At 35.6% G+C, this 17,178-nt stretch overlaps 3 protein-coding genes across 4 annotated transcripts; 1 reads left to right on the top strand and 2 right to left on the bottom strand.

The window, feature by feature from the left end:
* Positions 1–1,820: 1,820 nt before the first annotated feature.
* On the top strand, positions 1,821–5,158 carry LOC108848343 (uncharacterized). Of its 2 annotated transcripts, none has more exons than XM_018621678.2 (6): positions 1,821–2,327; positions 2,603–2,745; positions 2,822–3,802; positions 3,878–4,023; positions 4,106–4,286; positions 4,356–5,158. In XM_018621678.2, the coding sequence occupies exons 2-6, from the start codon at positions 2,616–2,618 to the stop codon at positions 4,979–4,981; spliced, it is 2,064 nt and encodes a 687-aa protein (XP_018477180.1). In that variant the 5' UTR covers positions 1,821–2,327; positions 2,603–2,615; the 3' UTR covers positions 4,982–5,158. The 2 variants fall into 2 exon arrangements, with proteins under 2 accessions (XP_018477180.1, XP_018477181.1); XM_018621679.2 differs by lacking the exon at positions 1,821–2,327 and adding an exon at positions 2,355–2,404.
* On the bottom strand, positions 5,122–6,306 carry LOC108848344 (uncharacterized). Its single transcript, XM_018621680.2, has 4 exons — positions 6,165–6,306; positions 5,744–5,857; positions 5,528–5,610; positions 5,122–5,451 (listed from the first exon to the last, which is right to left on the bottom strand). Exons 2-4 carry the CDS (start codon positions 5,813–5,815, stop codon positions 5,232–5,234), a joined length of 375 nt encoding a protein of 124 aa, XP_018477182.1. The 5' UTR covers positions 5,816–5,857; positions 6,165–6,306; the 3' UTR covers positions 5,122–5,231.
* Positions 6,307–6,479: 173 nt separating this feature from the next.
* LOC108849809 (voltage-dependent chloride channel 1, chloroplastic) lies at positions 6,480–8,637 on the bottom strand. Its single transcript, XM_018623414.2, has 4 exons — positions 7,869–8,637; positions 7,265–7,432; positions 6,975–7,181; positions 6,480–6,902 (listed from the first exon to the last, which is right to left on the bottom strand). Exons 1-4 carry the CDS (start codon positions 8,535–8,537, stop codon positions 6,726–6,728), a joined length of 1,221 nt encoding a protein of 406 aa, XP_018478916.1. The 5' UTR covers positions 8,538–8,637; the 3' UTR covers positions 6,480–6,725.
* Between the last annotated feature and the right edge of the window lie 8,541 nt (positions 8,638–17,178).

The raw sequence follows: 17,178 nt of genomic DNA on the forward strand, positions 1-17,178 counted from the left end.
TTAATTTATTCATGACACTACCTAACAATGTTTTGTGGTACATATAGAGTATAATATACAATGCGATAGACATTTAATATACGTGTTTTAGCAAGAGACATGCACATCGCACAAACCTAACTCAATCATTCACAGACTTTCAAAATCTTTGAAGCTTGTTATGTACAAAAGTGACTATCGTACAAATATATATTATTGACACAATATTGAAAATAATTTGTATATGATGAACTGGGTTGAGTTAGTTGTTAAGTGCCTATTTAAATCAATATATAACTAGATGGCGTTAATTTATTTGGCTACGCGTTGCAAACAGCCAAGGATGTCTAAATACAAAATTATATAAGATACTTGATTACTGCAAATCATATGAAACCATCCACTAGTGATGTTTTAGTTTCAACAGAAAAATATTCACGCATTTTCATCATTTTCAGGAAATTTACTCAAACATGAAATTACAATTGCTCGACGAAAGTTTAGTCAAATATGACGATTACCTTCACCTATTATATATATAATTGTAAAGATTCAAGATGTTATGCTAAGAAGCTACATTATTTTAAAGTAAATTCACTTAACATTTTATTAAATTTATAAGGTCTTTAATAGATATAACGTTATAATGCAACTTTGAGACTTATTTAAAAGCTGTCTAAAATATTTTTCTTATAAAGGTATTGTAGTTGGGGGAATCCAATGGAAAAATGATTGGTATGTCCATTCTTACATCTTTGTTTTCCTAATATGTTGTGTAAGGAGATAACGTCGTCGTTTATCAACCGCAGCACATTTCTTAATCTTCAATAAACCATTTTTGGTAACCGGTTGAGTGGTAAGTCGAGTTTGAAAAGGGACAAGTACCTAGGTTCGAAGCCTAATATTTCAGATTTAACAGTTTCCGTGACCAAGCGACATGACTATATAATTTCCGTTACAAGCACCCCGGATGCAACCGCTGCATAGCACAAGTGGATAATCCTCAAGAGAATTAATCGGTTGGACCTCAATCCATCGGACACCTCCAAATTATATAAAAGAAAAACTGTTTTTGGTTATTACAATATATAAACATTCACATCTAAAACTGTCGGCATATAATTTCAAAATTTCAATTGGTTACAAATGATACAAGGGTATATCTTTCGTTTGATGGGATGATCATTACATTTCAGAATGGACATTATAACTACTAGGGCATATAAGTATGAAATAAAACTATACTACATAAAAATTCCATTGAAACTTGATCGATGAGTCTTACCTTTATTATTTTCTTACAAACATAAATTCAATTTGATTTCCAAATTTCTATATATAACAGTAAAGGAAATCCAATAAAAAAAACACATCAACCTCAGCTTACTAACCAATAATTTTCATCTCCTGCATGAGAACTAAAATATAGATAAACTAGGTTTGGTGATATAGAAGAACTATGCATTGAACTATCAACTTCAGCACAAAACTTATTTATATTATGTCACAAAATATGATTCGTATATTATATTTATAAAGCAAAATGTGAATATAGTGGAAGAGACTGCAAGTCATTTTAGACTTTTTCTTCATTTAATATCTCTCTCGAATATTTCTTTTTTCCTGTTTTTATTAACTATTTTGACATTGCATGCAACTTCCATCAAGACTGAAATTACCACTGTATCCCTCCCGACACATACGTCATATACACGGTATTGGTTGCGACTCCTTCTAGAGAGAACGGTGAGGACCATTAAACATACCTGCTTCCGCTTCACCAAATCTTCTCTCTGTTTATAATAGTATGCATATACGTATATAAACACATTCACTACAGGCTCGTGAAGGCACTAAACACACAAAACACATACAATGTCAAAAATATATCAATATTGGTGAGGTTTTCAATGGCTTCTAGCTACACCTTGAAGTGAACAAAAGCAATACTACTAGCATTTCCTCACTTTCTTAAAAACTAGTTTTATGTCCTTTTTTCTACTATACATATTAACACTCGTGTAACTTTATGCCTAATCCTCCTATTTTTATAATAAAAGTTATATATTTTTTCTTTTAATCTTGATGAGTGGTTCTATTTTTTTTCCTGGTGAGAAAAAGCAGCAGGGTCTTCTGCTAAAACTGAGAACACTATGTTCAACATCTCCCATCGTGTTTCGAGCTTTTTAGCTACTTGATATTTTCATAATATTACCCAACAAAAAGGGTTTTTTTCTATTTGTGGAAAACAGCTAAAAAGCTGTAAAATGAACTTTTACTAATATATTATTGCAGCTGCAGCTACTATTTTTTCCGTTTCTTGCAAGTATCGGATCGGATTCTAAAAGGTATCATCTTCAATCTTTTGTGCCTTCTTTTTTCTTGCTTTCTTTAAAAAGAAAGTTCACTTGCTTCCAAAGGAAAGGTATCAAGTTCTTTTCAAGATCACTCAAAAACAGTAATAGACTAATAGTCACACTGCATTTATGTGACTGATGAAAACAAAATCATGAAAACACAGTTTTAACAGATGACTGCACTAAACCAACATAAGAATATTATTATTTTTTATTATTATTATTCTTTGCTTGTATTAACAGTTTCTTTACTTTTTGTATATTAGTGTGAACTGTTTTATGGAGAAGAACTGTGGGAGAAGAGAAGGTATAAATCAAATAGGATGTATGTGGGTGTTCATCAGCATCTTTGGATCTAACCAGAAGCGTCTCTTGATGGATATGAAGCGTACTAGCAAAAGATTTGCAGGTTCTTCTATTTTCTCATTACAAACTTGTCTTTGGTGATTCTTACTCACTTTCTGTTATATAACTAACTGATGCAGGTAGTGATGAGAAGAAGCAGCTGACCTGTTCTTCTGAGAGCTCTCATGAGAGTGTTGAGAAAATCATGGATGTTTCTATTGCTGGTGATGAACATGTAGAGACTAAGGTCTGTGAAGAAAAGTTCAGTGAGATGATCAAGCTGTTGATAGCTCAGAAAGAAGGAGAGATCCAAACCTGCAAGGACTTGTTGGAGGCTTTTCATGTTTTGGGTTCTGGAGAAGAATCACTAGTCCTCAAGAAGGTTTCACATGAAGATGCTCAAAGCTTGGGAGAGTCCAAGAGAGTAGTAGAAGAGGAAGAAGAAGAAAAGCCTGAAGCAGTCTCAAAACAAGAGGCTGTGGTGTTACCAAAGAGGAAATGTACATTCTTTGGAAGGAGATGGAGATCAGAAGAGAGAAGAAACAAAACATCTCAAGTTGTTGTTTTGAAACCTGCTCCAAATAGTTTGGATGTTGATTCTTCATCAAGAAACAAGTCCAAAACAGGAAGAACCTTTTCTAGGTTTCTTATCGGTTTAATCAAAAGAAGACTACACTCTGCCGTTGGTAAGAAGTCATGTGATGTTCTTGTTGATAGGAGCCAAAACTGTTATGTGCCAGAAGAGATACAGAGCAATGAAGAGGCTGATAAAGAGGATACTGGCCACAGAAGCGAAGAAGATTCAAAGAAGACTCTGTCCGGCTTGTATATTGCAGCTAGAAAACACTTGTCTGAAATGCTTGCAAATGGAGATATAGATGAGAGTTTATCAGATAAGGAAGTACCAAGAATCCTAGGGAAGATTCTTTCTCTCCCCGAGTTCTCATCACCAGTAGATAGCCCTAGACTGATCCCTCCGCATGGTTTGGTTAGGCCTCTAAGCCAAGCAACCGAGAAACCAAAGACTCTGCATTGCGGTTCATGTACAGATGGTCTTACTGATGAAGATTCAGACAAAGATGATGGAATATTGTTTACCATCAATGTCTCTGTCCCCAAAGGTGATTCTTTTTGTTTCTTCTCCTCTTTTTAATCAGTTTTATTGTTCTGAAACGATGAAAATTCAATGCTTGCAGACCATGCGAAGGAAGCTGAGAAGACAGAGACAGAACCATTATCTGAAACTAGCAGCTCTTCCATCACACAACAGGTCGAAGATGTTAATGAAGATGTGCTTGAATGTCGTGAAGAAGACAGAGATAATCAGCAAGCATCTAATAAGGTTAGACAGCTTTTGTGTGTGATGAGTGAACACATTCTCCATTTTCTAGAATGAGGTTTCATAACTTTTTTTTGTGTTCCAGGGAATGTTCAATCAAGCGTGTTCTTCTCCTCCAGAATCTCCACCAAGTTCTTCAGTTAGGATAACTGAATGCAAAGAAACTGCCACTGATGTGCAAAGCAAGTTAAGTCCAGTCTCTGTCCTCGAACCTCTGCTTACAGATGATGAGAGTAGCACAACAACAAGGACAAGGTTCAGTTCAGGTATGCATGCACTGAATAAGAATCTGCAGAATCATCTGGTTTCTTATTGTTTTCTTGATGCACATTCAGGTGAAGTAAGGATACAGCCACTCTGTATAAGATTCGATGAAGCTGATGATTCTCCAAAACAAGACAAAGCCAACAATCTCAAAACAAGCATGGATGACAAGAAGTTGATACTTGCATACATTGAAGCCGTTGTGAAATCCTCAGGGTTGAGCTGGGAAGAGCTTTTGAAGAAGCCCTTTTACACAGAACAGCTTCTTGAGCCTGAGTTAGCAGATGACATAGTCTTCTGTTCTACACAGCTCTGCGATGATAAGAATCTCCTTGACGACTGTATCAATGAAGTTCTTATGGACTTCTGTGTGAATGAACTGAATCCAGGGCCTTGGATTCCGTTCCTGAAACCTGAACTCCAGCTAATCTCAGACATGGAGATCGCAGCTAAAGTGGCACAAGCAGGGGTTTACAGGCATCTCCTACCTTTGCCATCCCCTCACACTTTAGACCAGATGGTGAAGAAAGACATGGCTAGAACAGGTAGCTGGATGGATCTCAGGTTTGATATTGGCTGGATTGGTTCCGGCACAAGTGAAATGATCCTTGATGATCTAGTGGAAGAGATCATCAGAAGCTGCAGAGAGAGAGATGCAGCTGAACCAATGCAGGAACAGAACAGTAACAACCTATGATGAGGAGTCTCTTTGTTTAGTTAGTCCTTTCATGTACAGTTCACTTTCAATACTCTGTTTTTGCTTTCTAGTGGCTTATGTAGTTTACTCAGCCAAGAGAGTTTTGTATGAGTATAAACTATAGTATTGGTAATAACACGAGGCTTGAACTTTTAAATAAAACAAAGATTATGCTTATTCTAACAATCACGTTCCAATAATGAACCAAATACAAAAAAAAAAGCCATGATTCTAACGAGGCCTACTTGTGTTAATGTCTTTTCTTTCCGAACGCTTGGCTTTTGCTTTCTGATTCGTAATCATCCTCATCACTATCATCACCAGCGTTTTTATTAGAACCAGCGGACTCTGCCTCAGATCTTGCATATTTTCTTCTCCCTGCATCAAACTTGGCTTGTAGCTTTTGATCAAGAGGGTCGTCTGAAGGTCTACGCTTCATTTGCCGTGACACTTCAGCACCAAGTGCAAGCCTAAGCAAAGGGGTTAATCATATCAAAAAAAAAAAAATGCAAATCAACATGTATAGAAATAAATTATTTCCTTCACCTGGATGGTCGAACTTCTTGTTCAGCCTCAATAGGAGGATCATCCTCTGCAGGAGTTGTCATATTGGCAACCCACTTCTCAGCCTGGAAAAAAATCACAAAGTCATGAGATGAAACCAAAAGGATATCAATGAAAGTAAAGGAGCTTAAGGAAGGCTAACTCAATCATGGATGTGTTCAAGATTGTTTTAGCTTCTTCAAGGAGGAGAAATCTTACAAGTTTCAGTGCCATCGTATGTGTCTTTAGAATCTGTGGAGTCCTCTTCTTTTTTCCTGATTCCGTTGTCATTTGCAACTAACTTATAGAGTAATACCACCACCACCAAACTTCCTGCAGTCCCACAAGTGATATGCTTTACATTACTCACATCAGTAATAGGAAAGTCAATGTTCTTCATCCTCTTTCACCAAACCCTTGGATGGTCCTTGAACCTTTCCCTCATGAGGAGAATAGTAACAAAGGGAAGATCTTTCTGACTTAAACCCACTAAGACTCTCTCCTCCCACACACAAAGAAGAATCTAAACAACTCTCACAGGCAAATCATCAAACACCTTCCGTGCATACCCTATAATACTAAACTTCGACTAAAGAAGAGCGAGTAAAACAAAAAAAAATCATACACGAACAAGACTCACCGGTAAATAAAATATTGAGTTACCGCGCCGTTACACAAGCTTGAGCCTCCGTCAAAAGGAGCTCCCTTGGTTATATATATTCCGAGTCCGAGCCGCAGTCATACAAGTTTTTTTAGTAACAACCAATATTAACCGAATTTAGAAAAACCTTGTTTCCCAATATTATTTTGGTTCGGTTTGAACCGGTTTAACAGTACCGGACATGATACTCTAACCAATATAAACCGAATTTAGAAGGTAACTTCAGTGTAATCGGTTCTTGTTTGCAACCCAAACATATTGAAAGATCAGTATGTTCAACTTGTATTCAAAATATTGACAACAATGTAATATGCTCCTATATTGAAACAATGAAGAACCAAATGGGTCTTCAACAGAAACTGTATGCATATATACAAACATCAAAGGCAAATAGTTTCCCTAGCAACTCGTATAAAGTGTTTCTATACTATACAATATGTATATATTATCAAAGCTAAGCCTAAGCCATCACATACTCCAAACCCCTCTTTAAGGTAGACAAAATGCAGCAGATTGTCATCACTGACAACAGTGGGATATTCAAGATCTATGCCGGCCGTTTGGTGAATGCTTGAACTCATGGAGCTTTATCTTTGCCAGGATCCGGTTACGTATGATAGTCTCAGATTTAACAGCTTCTTGGATGTTACTATGCACAAGATCACAAAGCTCGTCTAATGCCAGCATAGGAAATGGCTCTTCTATAAGAACACCCACCTGCATAGTATTGGTTTGATTAGTTAAAAGATCACAAGCAAAAGGGGATGAGACTAGTTGAGGAACATGTACTTCTTCAATGCAGAAGAGAGATGCAGCGCTGATGAAAGTAGCAGGGACAACAATCCAGTGACATTCATCCCAGAGAATGATAGGGAGAGTCAGATGCCAAAAGACTAAAAACCTCGAGGTCAAGCGTGTGTAAGACAGAGGAATCGGAATGCCCATTAGCTGTTCACACACTCCAATACCTTCATGTAGATGCAACATCTTTGATTCCTGCAGTGACACAAAAGGAACATGTTGTTTTGGTGCCAAAATGGTTTCAAGAATCATAGCAAAATGGTTTCAAGAAAAGTTACCAACAGATCTCTCTTTGTATCGTCTAGTTTCAGCAGCTGAATGCTCTGAGAAATGAACTCTATTACACAACGTGGACGATGCTTTGACTCTAGAATCAGAGACAAGTCATCTGCTTCAACCAAGTTCCGTAGATCTCTTGCAATATCTGAACCATAAATCACATGACACTGCAGCAGCAGAAACTTTTATTACACAAGTACACAAACCAAAACCAATATTAAGACCATGGTTTTAAAAATCGGCCTAGATGATAACTCGGTCTTAATTGAAACGATTGTTCTTAAAAAATCGATTTATAGGATTCAATCCAGTTTAAAATGTTATAAATTTGTTACAATCTGTTAAAATCGATGCAGATTAATCTAAATCTATAAAATTAAGCAATAATACAAATTCACATATTTGTTTAATTATTTTGTTTTGTAAATCTAATATTGATAATTCATCAAAATAATTTTATAACTAAAGCTAAACACTAAAACATCATATATTACATAGCTAATCAAGGTTATCATCCGCATAGTCGCTAATCCTTTACACAACTTAAAGTTACTTACTGCCTAGCAATTTTTGAAGATTGATTAAGACAAAACTGATGACTACCTTAAGAGCCACAGGGAAAGCTGCAATGTAACGAAGAAGCAAGTCTTTGATGACCAACTCATCACCAGACCCAGACCCATCAACAGAACAAATCACTTGCCTAGCTAAATCATCAGTTCCGGCAATGATCCTAACCCAAGCTTTCCTCCCTTCTTCATACCTAGAATACGAAGCTTCCGTGCGGAACACGAGAAGCAGAGCCAAAGCAGGAGCAGTGAGCTGGTACGGCAGAGAGGAGGATCTGAGGATGGGGAAGACACCAGGGAGCCATTCCAAAGCCACTGCGGAGTTGTAGCTCGCTATCACGACGGCCACGGATGTGAAGAAGAAGACAGGAGGGATCAAAGAGAGTATAACGCGCGAAGAGAAGGAGGAGACTAAGTGACGCACGTGGCGGAGAGAGCTTCTGTGCTCGACCCATTTCTCGTGTGTGTAGAGAGTTCGTTTCTGCTGCATCCCACGCTCTTTGATCTCGTCTGCCCAGTCTGGTACGGTTCTGAGGATCAAGATCAGCTTATCCGTTAGCGTTTTGGTACCTGAGTCTCTGGATTCAGGGCCTGATGACACGCGGAGAGGCTTGAGATGGATGGTTTTGCGGAATTTGGTGGAGAATATAGGGAACCGTGACTCGCAAGAAAGGGATAGATTCATGGCCTGATGATACATCATCAGGGGTTTAGGGTTTTGGTGGAGATTTTGAGATGATACAGAGGGAACAGTGATGAAAGTGAGACGTGAGGTGCGTGAGGAGAGAGGTGAACAAGTGATAGATTAAAAAGGTGGTTGAAACGGTTGATCAAGGATTGCTTACGCTCCGAACCAAAACGACCTCGTTTTAGGATTCTATTGGGCCTTAGTGTCATAAACCCAGGCCTGTTCTAAGTCCATGAAAGTTTCTAAGAGACGGTTTCGTTTAAAGAGAATGAATACGTGACTATAATTAATACGCCGCCTCCACTCTCTTATTACGTTGAAAAATGTCACAGATTGGCTTTACTTACAAACTCCTTGCGGACGACCGTAAGTTTAAGAAGGTTGCGTTGAGATATCATGTTGTCACTGTTTCATTTCTGTTTGTTCTGCTGCGTTTTGTTTTTCAAAGGGAAAAAAATCGATTTGTATGCCTTTACGAGCGTCCGTTGGATGATGGGGATATTGGCTGGTGTGATGGCATCTACGTATTCGATGGCCCTAGGCGTCCGTGCATACTACAAGGCCATCGGTTCATCCGATAGGATTTACGAAGAGATGGCTATGTGTTTTGGTTTCTTAACACTGTTGTTCTTTTCTATTAACCTGTTAGGGTTCTGGGGAATTATATGGCTACTAGATTTTCCTCTGATTGTCCTTGTGAGTGCATTAATCCCATTCTGACGGGCGGATTGACTGACTGGCTCAAAACCGAGGATCTGGGATTGTTGTAGCGTTTGGTTTTAATTTATTAGTGTTATGTACCAGATTGTGATCGACATAACCGGACCGATCAGGACCGTACTGACCACAGAAGATAATGCTTATCGACTCTTGTACTTATCCACTTAGGATAAACACGACTTGATGTATATATATATGTAAGACCCCTAGTCGAGATTAATAACAAGAAACACGTTTCCCCACTTAGTTTCACAACACGTTATCAGCACGAAACTCTAAAACCCGAGCTACCCAAAACCACCAAAAACCTTAAAAACAGCGCTTCTTAAAATCGTTTTATCTCTCCAACCGTAAGGATCCAGACGACGAACCACATATCAAATCGAAGCTCTCGACGAAACGAATCCAACGCCGTAAACCTCGTGTCAATCCGATATTGGACGTTCCCTCACGCTCTATTTCAATACGCGCCGCCAGTAACCTTAAAAACCCTAATTTCGGCGCAACTTCAAATCGATCGATCTCTTCAACTCTGAGGAACCAGATGACGAGTAATATACCAAATTGAATCTCTTGACGAGACGAACAGATCACCGTAAACTTTGTGTCGATCCGATCTTAGATGCGCTTTCACGCTCTATTTCAATAAGCGCTGCCAGAAACCCTAAAAACCCTAAAACACTAATCACCTCTTTTGTTTTACAATTTGTGTTTGATCATTATTTTAACTTGTTTTTGACTCTTGTGTTTAAGGTCTAACCAAGATCAAACCCTTGATTCATAAATTCCATTCAACCCAATTGGAGGTTAAGAAGAGGCGACCAATTTTTTATCCGTTCCGGTCATGCAGTTCGCGATCCAACTCGTTCCTGCTCTCGGTGGTCCGGTTCTACAAACATCAAAGTTTAGGTAATTAAATTCTTAAATCTAAAAGAGAACCCATACTGAATTTGGTTGTATTGATAAAGGTTTAAGATTATTAAAATTTGCAAAACCCCAAACCCTAAGATAATAGATCCCAAAATCCTTTGAGTAAGTTGGAGCTTTCAAGTCCAACAGAGATTGTTTCTAACAATTAAACTCAAAACCCTAATGGTTTCGAATCTCACAGCTTGATCTATTGATCTATAAAGTAACTAAAACCCTAAATATGACCTATTATGTATTATGGTCTAAAAATTAATTAAAATTCATGATAATCTCCTAAAAATTTCCAAAGTTAGTTTTCTATCATCAGAATCCGACCCATTGGTCTGGAACTATGTGGAAAACGATTTTTCGGTTTCTGGTCAGAAATTAACCCCTTCATATAAATTCCGAAGAATTAATTAAAATTCACCAAAAACCATGATAAATCCTAACTAAGAAACCATATAAGTAGTTTCTTCAGATTAGTTTTTAATCACATAGTCATAGTGTAAATTTTTCATACCGAAAAAGTGCATAAAAAGTGTGTGATTGTTTGAATTATTTGAATCACCTAGAAACGATTGTTAGGATCTCATTGTGATTTTGGTTGAATCATTGGAGATTGCTTGAAAAATTTCGGATTTTTCCAGATTGCAAAGTTGCAAATTTTACTTTTTTCAAAACTTTCTTGTTTTGTGAAAATTAACTTTTTATGGTTTCTGAAAACTTCCATATTAGTTTTAGAATAATGGAAGATTGGTAAAACTAGTTTAAAACCATAATTGAACGTTTTCCAGATTGATAGAATGCAAAATTAACTTTTCTAAAAACTTCTGTTTTTGAGAAATTGTCTTTTATAAGTTGCTAGAAACTTTTCATTTTTCTTTTGGAAGATTAGAAAAATGCTATAATTGTTAATATTGATCTGATTTTTTTAAGTCATATAATGGTTTCGAAAATAATTATTAAAAAATGAAACCATATATTTTCGAAACCCTAAACCCTATTTTCTCTCTCTAGAATCCGATAATATTTTAAATCATCTAGAATCAATTTTTGATCTGATTTATTTTTTTTTTCATCTTGATCATGTAGACAATGATTGCTAAGGTTGCATCATAAAAAAAAATTTTAATTGATTGATCATATGAGAAAATCAGATTGCTAGATTGAAAGAAAAATTGGATTGCATTGCATAAATTCAGAGGTTGAAAGAAACTAAAACCTGCATTGCTATATTGACTAAAAAAATTGGATTGAATTATAAATAAATGGTTGAAAGAAACCAAATCACATTGCATAAATAAAAAGTTGAAAGAAACCAAAATGCATTGTTTGAATCCAATTATAAGTCAAATAATAAGACTCTAAAATCTATATTTTCAGATGTCGACGTCGAATTTGGATTATCAAGCCCTTAATCTCTCTGGAGATAATTATTTAAAATGGGCCATGAACACTGCAATTGTCCTGAAGATAAGAGGACTTGACAGATGTATCATCAAAGGCGAGTATGCAACTGAAAATGAAAAATATGGGGCAGTAACAATTATTCGCCAACATCTCACTGAGGATCTCAGAGATCAGTATCTAAATATTGCGAACCCTCTAACCTTTGGACAGAGTTAAAATCCAGATACACAATAGTGTTATTACCAAAGGCTAGGCATGAGTGGATAAATCTCAGATTTCGGGACTTTAAGTCCGTAGATGAATATAACTCAGCTCTAATCAAAATTGTTTCTAAATTGAAACTATGTGGTGAAGAGGTAACAGAGGAAGATTTACTGGAAAATTCATTCCTCGCAGCTGATCCAAGGGATCTATTGTTACAATATACCTACAGAAAAAATGTTTCACCACTTATACGAATTTGATCTCGTATCTATTAAAAGCTGAGAAGAATAATGAGATACTAAAGAAAACCAGTGAGATGAGACTTCCTGAAGCCAATAAGGCTGGAGAGAATAAGGGTGAATCCAAAGAAGCCACGTCCAGAATAATAAAAGGAGTGGTCGGCTTATACATTGCCTAAGAATCGAGATTTCGACATTCTGATTTTATGTTTTGATTTGTTTGTCATTTATATTTTTTATATAATAAGAGTTGTTTTAGTTTTATATTATCATGTTTGACTTGCTTGATAATTTCTTGAATAATAAATGACAAATGATTTTTTCTTTTTTTTAAAGTATAGTAATTAAAATTATCCGACCAAAGGCATTGCCTAAAGGGGGCATGAATTATTCACCCAAATAAAAGACCCATTTGAGTTATAAATTTTTTAAAATGAATGGTTTCCACATTGAACCAATGGGCAAAGGAAATAAAAAGTTCCTTCAAAATTATAAATAAAAATCGCCCAAGGCATAGAAATGGTCGAGACTGTACTCCCGACTGATCTAAACTATGCTAAAAGATCAGTATGATAAAAGCAAAATGACTAGGTAACCAGATAGGTTGACCACGAAATTTTATACACTTTATGGCATGACTGGACTAGCCATCCATGTCTTTAAAATTGATGCAAAGATTGATATCGAAAAAGGCACAAAAGAGTTATCCCAAAGAATCTCACGTTGTGTAACATGTACACAAGGGAAACTCATTAGGCTATAATGTTCCAAGCATCTAAAAGATTTATCAGCATGTTCATGAGGGGGAGAAATGACACTCCCGTGGTACATGAACAACACTATAAATCCGAGTGACATGGTTTATGACCATGGTAGAACTTGGCCGAATTCTTTGTGATACAAAGATCACTAGCTAATGGTTGGGAACACATGGATTTACATGTAATGAAAATATGCATCAGGCCATATAAAGTGAGCATAGATATTCCCATCTAATAATTATAAAGGGTCATGATCCAGACATAGACCATCCTAAGAGATTATGTATAGACCACCACAATAATATGTGTCGTCTATGATGGAACCTCATAAGAAGATGAAATAAGATTGGAAATATATGTTGGATATGAGAATGTCTTCCTCCCACGATATTATAAGAGACCTTGAGCCAAAATATGGGTGATCAGATTAAGGCCAGGTTTACGGATTACATGATGAATCCGACTATCCAACATCAGGGGGAGAAATAAATAAGCTGGTACAAGTATAAAGAAATGGAATGGTATTAACCATCCTTGTCTTGGCAAGATCCTCGGACCAGAGAATATGATTTAAGACGTCCAAAGAAAGATCATACAAAGCTAGCTAAAAGAATGCCAGACAGATTAGACCCGAAAAGTAAAGAAAAAGAATGACTAAGTCATACCAGCTTAAGCACCACGAAATTAATGTCCTAGAAGAGACATAATCAAATTGCTATAGAGTCTAAAGATAGACCAATATGTTCCATAAGATAAGGAACCTCAGAAATGAAAAGAAAGGTGCATAGAAATGACATATCCGAGGTCATAAGGGAAACCAGACCAGACATTGAGATAAGGCTGCGCAGCTAAACATCTAAGGTACCAGACCATGTAGTTTGGGACGCCAAATTGCAAGGTAATGAAGGTTCTTAGTAAGAATGAAATCTCTAATCGATTAGTTCATGTCTGGAACACAATGGAACCATACATATAAAAGAGTGTCGACACATACACACATAAAAGATAAAGATGTATAAGAAAATAGCACTTGATTTTAAAATATATAAGCGAGGATCAGAATCCACGTGAATACAAGAATGCATTCATAGATTAAAAGGTTGAAACCGTGGGGGTTTAAAGAAAGATTCAAAGAATCTATAAAAGAGATAAGTGTATTGGCCATATATAAAAACACCATCTGATAAGATAAAACCAGTGAAAAATAGGTCATGTGTGGGAAAGAAGAAGAAATCGTGAGACATGGACTAAGGTGTTCATATTCCTATTTACAGCATTCAAAGAATGGCTTGATTACACAAGGATACACACCAAGACTAAGGAACAGATTATAAGGAGATGTACTCCTATGTGGTGGATGCTACTATAAATTCGAAAATGATAAATGTCTGGATATAAGTAAGAAAGAAATGTAGTAAGCAGCATGTTGATCACTGGATAAAGAAATGATAAGAATATCAAAAAAGATGAGAAAAGAAATTCTCATAGAATAGTTTTGTTCCTAAACTATTCATGGACTGAAACAAGGCAGCTGCAAATGATAGACTAAGAAAATACTTAGTACAATCAGTCCATAGATCCTTATAGAGGATATTATAATTCCTTGTGTTTATGTTTATACCAAACCAACCTAAAGAGAGGTTCAATGGTTCAATGATTTCAATGATACAAGTTATCGATTGATTTTGGACAGAATATGATGGGACTAGAAACCTTAGACATATATGAGTATATTGGCGTGTGATGACAAGGTCTATGACTTAACATGTATGTTTTCGAAAACATAGCATTGTCTACGACAAAATGAAAGAAGTCATGAGACATCATCCAGAGATAGTGACCAGAAGAATGTCTGAGTCAATAATAAAATAAAAGTGTCCACGGTATGGCAAAGCCATGAGACTAGAGGAACCGTGGGACATGAGAGGACCTGCAAGAAAGATTTAATCGCAGGATAGAGGTACATCCAAGTACTGGTCAAGTACTATCCGAGTACTGATTGAGCATCATCCATCCGACCAGAACATGAAGACATTGTCGAGTGGTCGGCATCAAAGATGCACGTCTTGACCATGTCCAAAAAAAGTTCCAGAAAACCGGCGAAATTACAAAATATTACAAGAAGCTCATCGACCAGATAGGAATGCATCGTCCAAAGATCTACAGTGATGCATTTATCAAGGGGAGTTCATGTGTTGTACTTTTTTTCCTGTCCATGGTTTCCCATTTTGCCACATTGGTTTTGGGGTTTTCCAGGAGAGGTTTTAATGAGGCAACATTAAGCATGCAACGAACCAGTACCGGATGTGTCGATCAAGGGGGAATGTTATGTACCAGATTGTGATCGACATAACCGGACCGACCAGGACCGTACCGACCACAGAAGATAATGCTTATCGACTGTTGTACTTATCCACTTAGGATAAACACGACTTGATGTATATATATATGTAAGACCCCTAGTCGAGATTAATAACAAGAAACACGTTTCCCCACTTAGTTTCACAACAATTAGTAGATTTTGACCCGTCTTTTAATTTTTTTTTTTTTTGTTTTAGAAATTTAATTTTTATATTTGTTTTTTTATAATCATATTCGTGTTTGATATTAATTTAATTTAATATGATTTTGGTAATTATAAATATGTCAAATTGTATAACTATACATTTGTGTCATATGTATTTTGGAAATAATTTTAAAATTTTATTCATAAAGCTGGCAGCATATTATATTTTCTTATTAGTTACCTAACATAATTAATCATGAATATTCGTCCCAAAAAATCGACTCGGAATCGACTCAAAAATCAAAGTCACATATATTCTATTAAAGATGACATATATACTCGAACGGTTCTTAACGTGTTATATCCGAAAACCAATATCAAATTCAACCCGCACCGAAGACCGAACAATTTTTTTTGAAAATGTGAAAATACTTTTTAATATATTTTGTTTTATATATATACATATATATGTAAATAAGTTAATACGGTCTTCACTAACTTTAAGTAAAATCACATTTAATAAAAATTTCTTAATCGAATAACTTATTTAAAACCCGTTAAACTAAATGAGTTTATAAGAATATTGATTCTATTAAAGTCCACTTAAAGCCTGTTAAAACCTAATATCATGTACTTTGTTAATTTATAAATTTAATGTATGTGTAAAATATTTACAATTTGAATAAATTAATGTCTGGTTGAACAAATCTCAATTTCTTGGACTGATATTTTAGTTATATTTTTACAGTGTGATAATGATCTTTGAAAAAAATTGTGTTCAATTGTATTCTTGCTAAAACATATGTAAATATGATTACAAAATGTAAGTTGACATACTTTTATATTGATGTAAATAGATTTGCATTAGACATGAACAAATTTGAATAAAGTAATATAAGATAAAAATCAGCTTCAAATATTTTAATATATATTATATATACTATTATTGTTAGGTTTGTGTAAAAATTGTCAAAAATAAAAAGAATTTTAAAATTTTAATATTTTATTATTCCAACAAACCAATTTTTTCAATAGAAATAAACCAAATTTATTTGATATAGTTCGCAATTTTGTAGTTTTGCTTGTGATTTAATATATTTTTAATTTTTTACATGGGTAAAATATATTAGATGATAAGAAACCCGTGTCAATTATACTGTTGCATGGATCAGTGAAGAATAAGATCACTTAAAATTAATTATTAAATATATATTAGTCGACCTAATATTAAGCATTTATTTCTACATTCACAAACATTATACTCACGTACATTATGTACCATTGACTATAGTATGTATAAAAGAGAAGTGGATCCGAAAATTTTGGAATCATAACAGAGATTACAAATATTTATTTTATTAATTGGTAGTAATATATTACATGATAGTTTATATATTCAAAAGTAGATTTAGTGTGTATATATTACATGATAGTTTATATATTTAAAAGTAGATTTTAGATTTAGTGGCATTTAAAAGTAGATTTTAGATTTAGTGGCTATGCACAATCAATAATTCTGAGACAAATTCTAGGACATTTCTTCAACAAATGGAAGTATTGGGGTCAAACCGTAAACTGTCAAAATCTCAGGGATTAAGTGTGCAAAAATAAAGAAATCGGCTATAGCGAGATCGAGAATTGCAGAGCGCTTGCCGCGGTGAAGACGGAGTGCTCGACGTGGTCTTCTCGGCTGAAGCTCACTCTCCCTCTTCCCCGAGACGACGAATCGACCTATAAGCAGAAGTGTGGCTTGCTCGCTTTGAGTTCCTCGATCCAAGCTTCACGCTTTTGGTCCACAAAGCTTGCAGCGACCACTTGGAAAAGAGATGAAAGAGACATACTGCTCGATTCATCATCCAAGGAGGGGCGAAAGCATCACTACTCCTAGATGAGAGAAGATCCCA

Source organism: Raphanus sativus, chromosome 4, assembly GCF_000801105.2.
Source record: "Raphanus sativus cultivar WK10039 chromosome 4, ASM80110v3, whole genome shotgun sequence".
Lineage (NCBI taxonomy): Eukaryota > Viridiplantae > Streptophyta > Magnoliopsida > Brassicales > Brassicaceae > Raphanus > Raphanus sativus.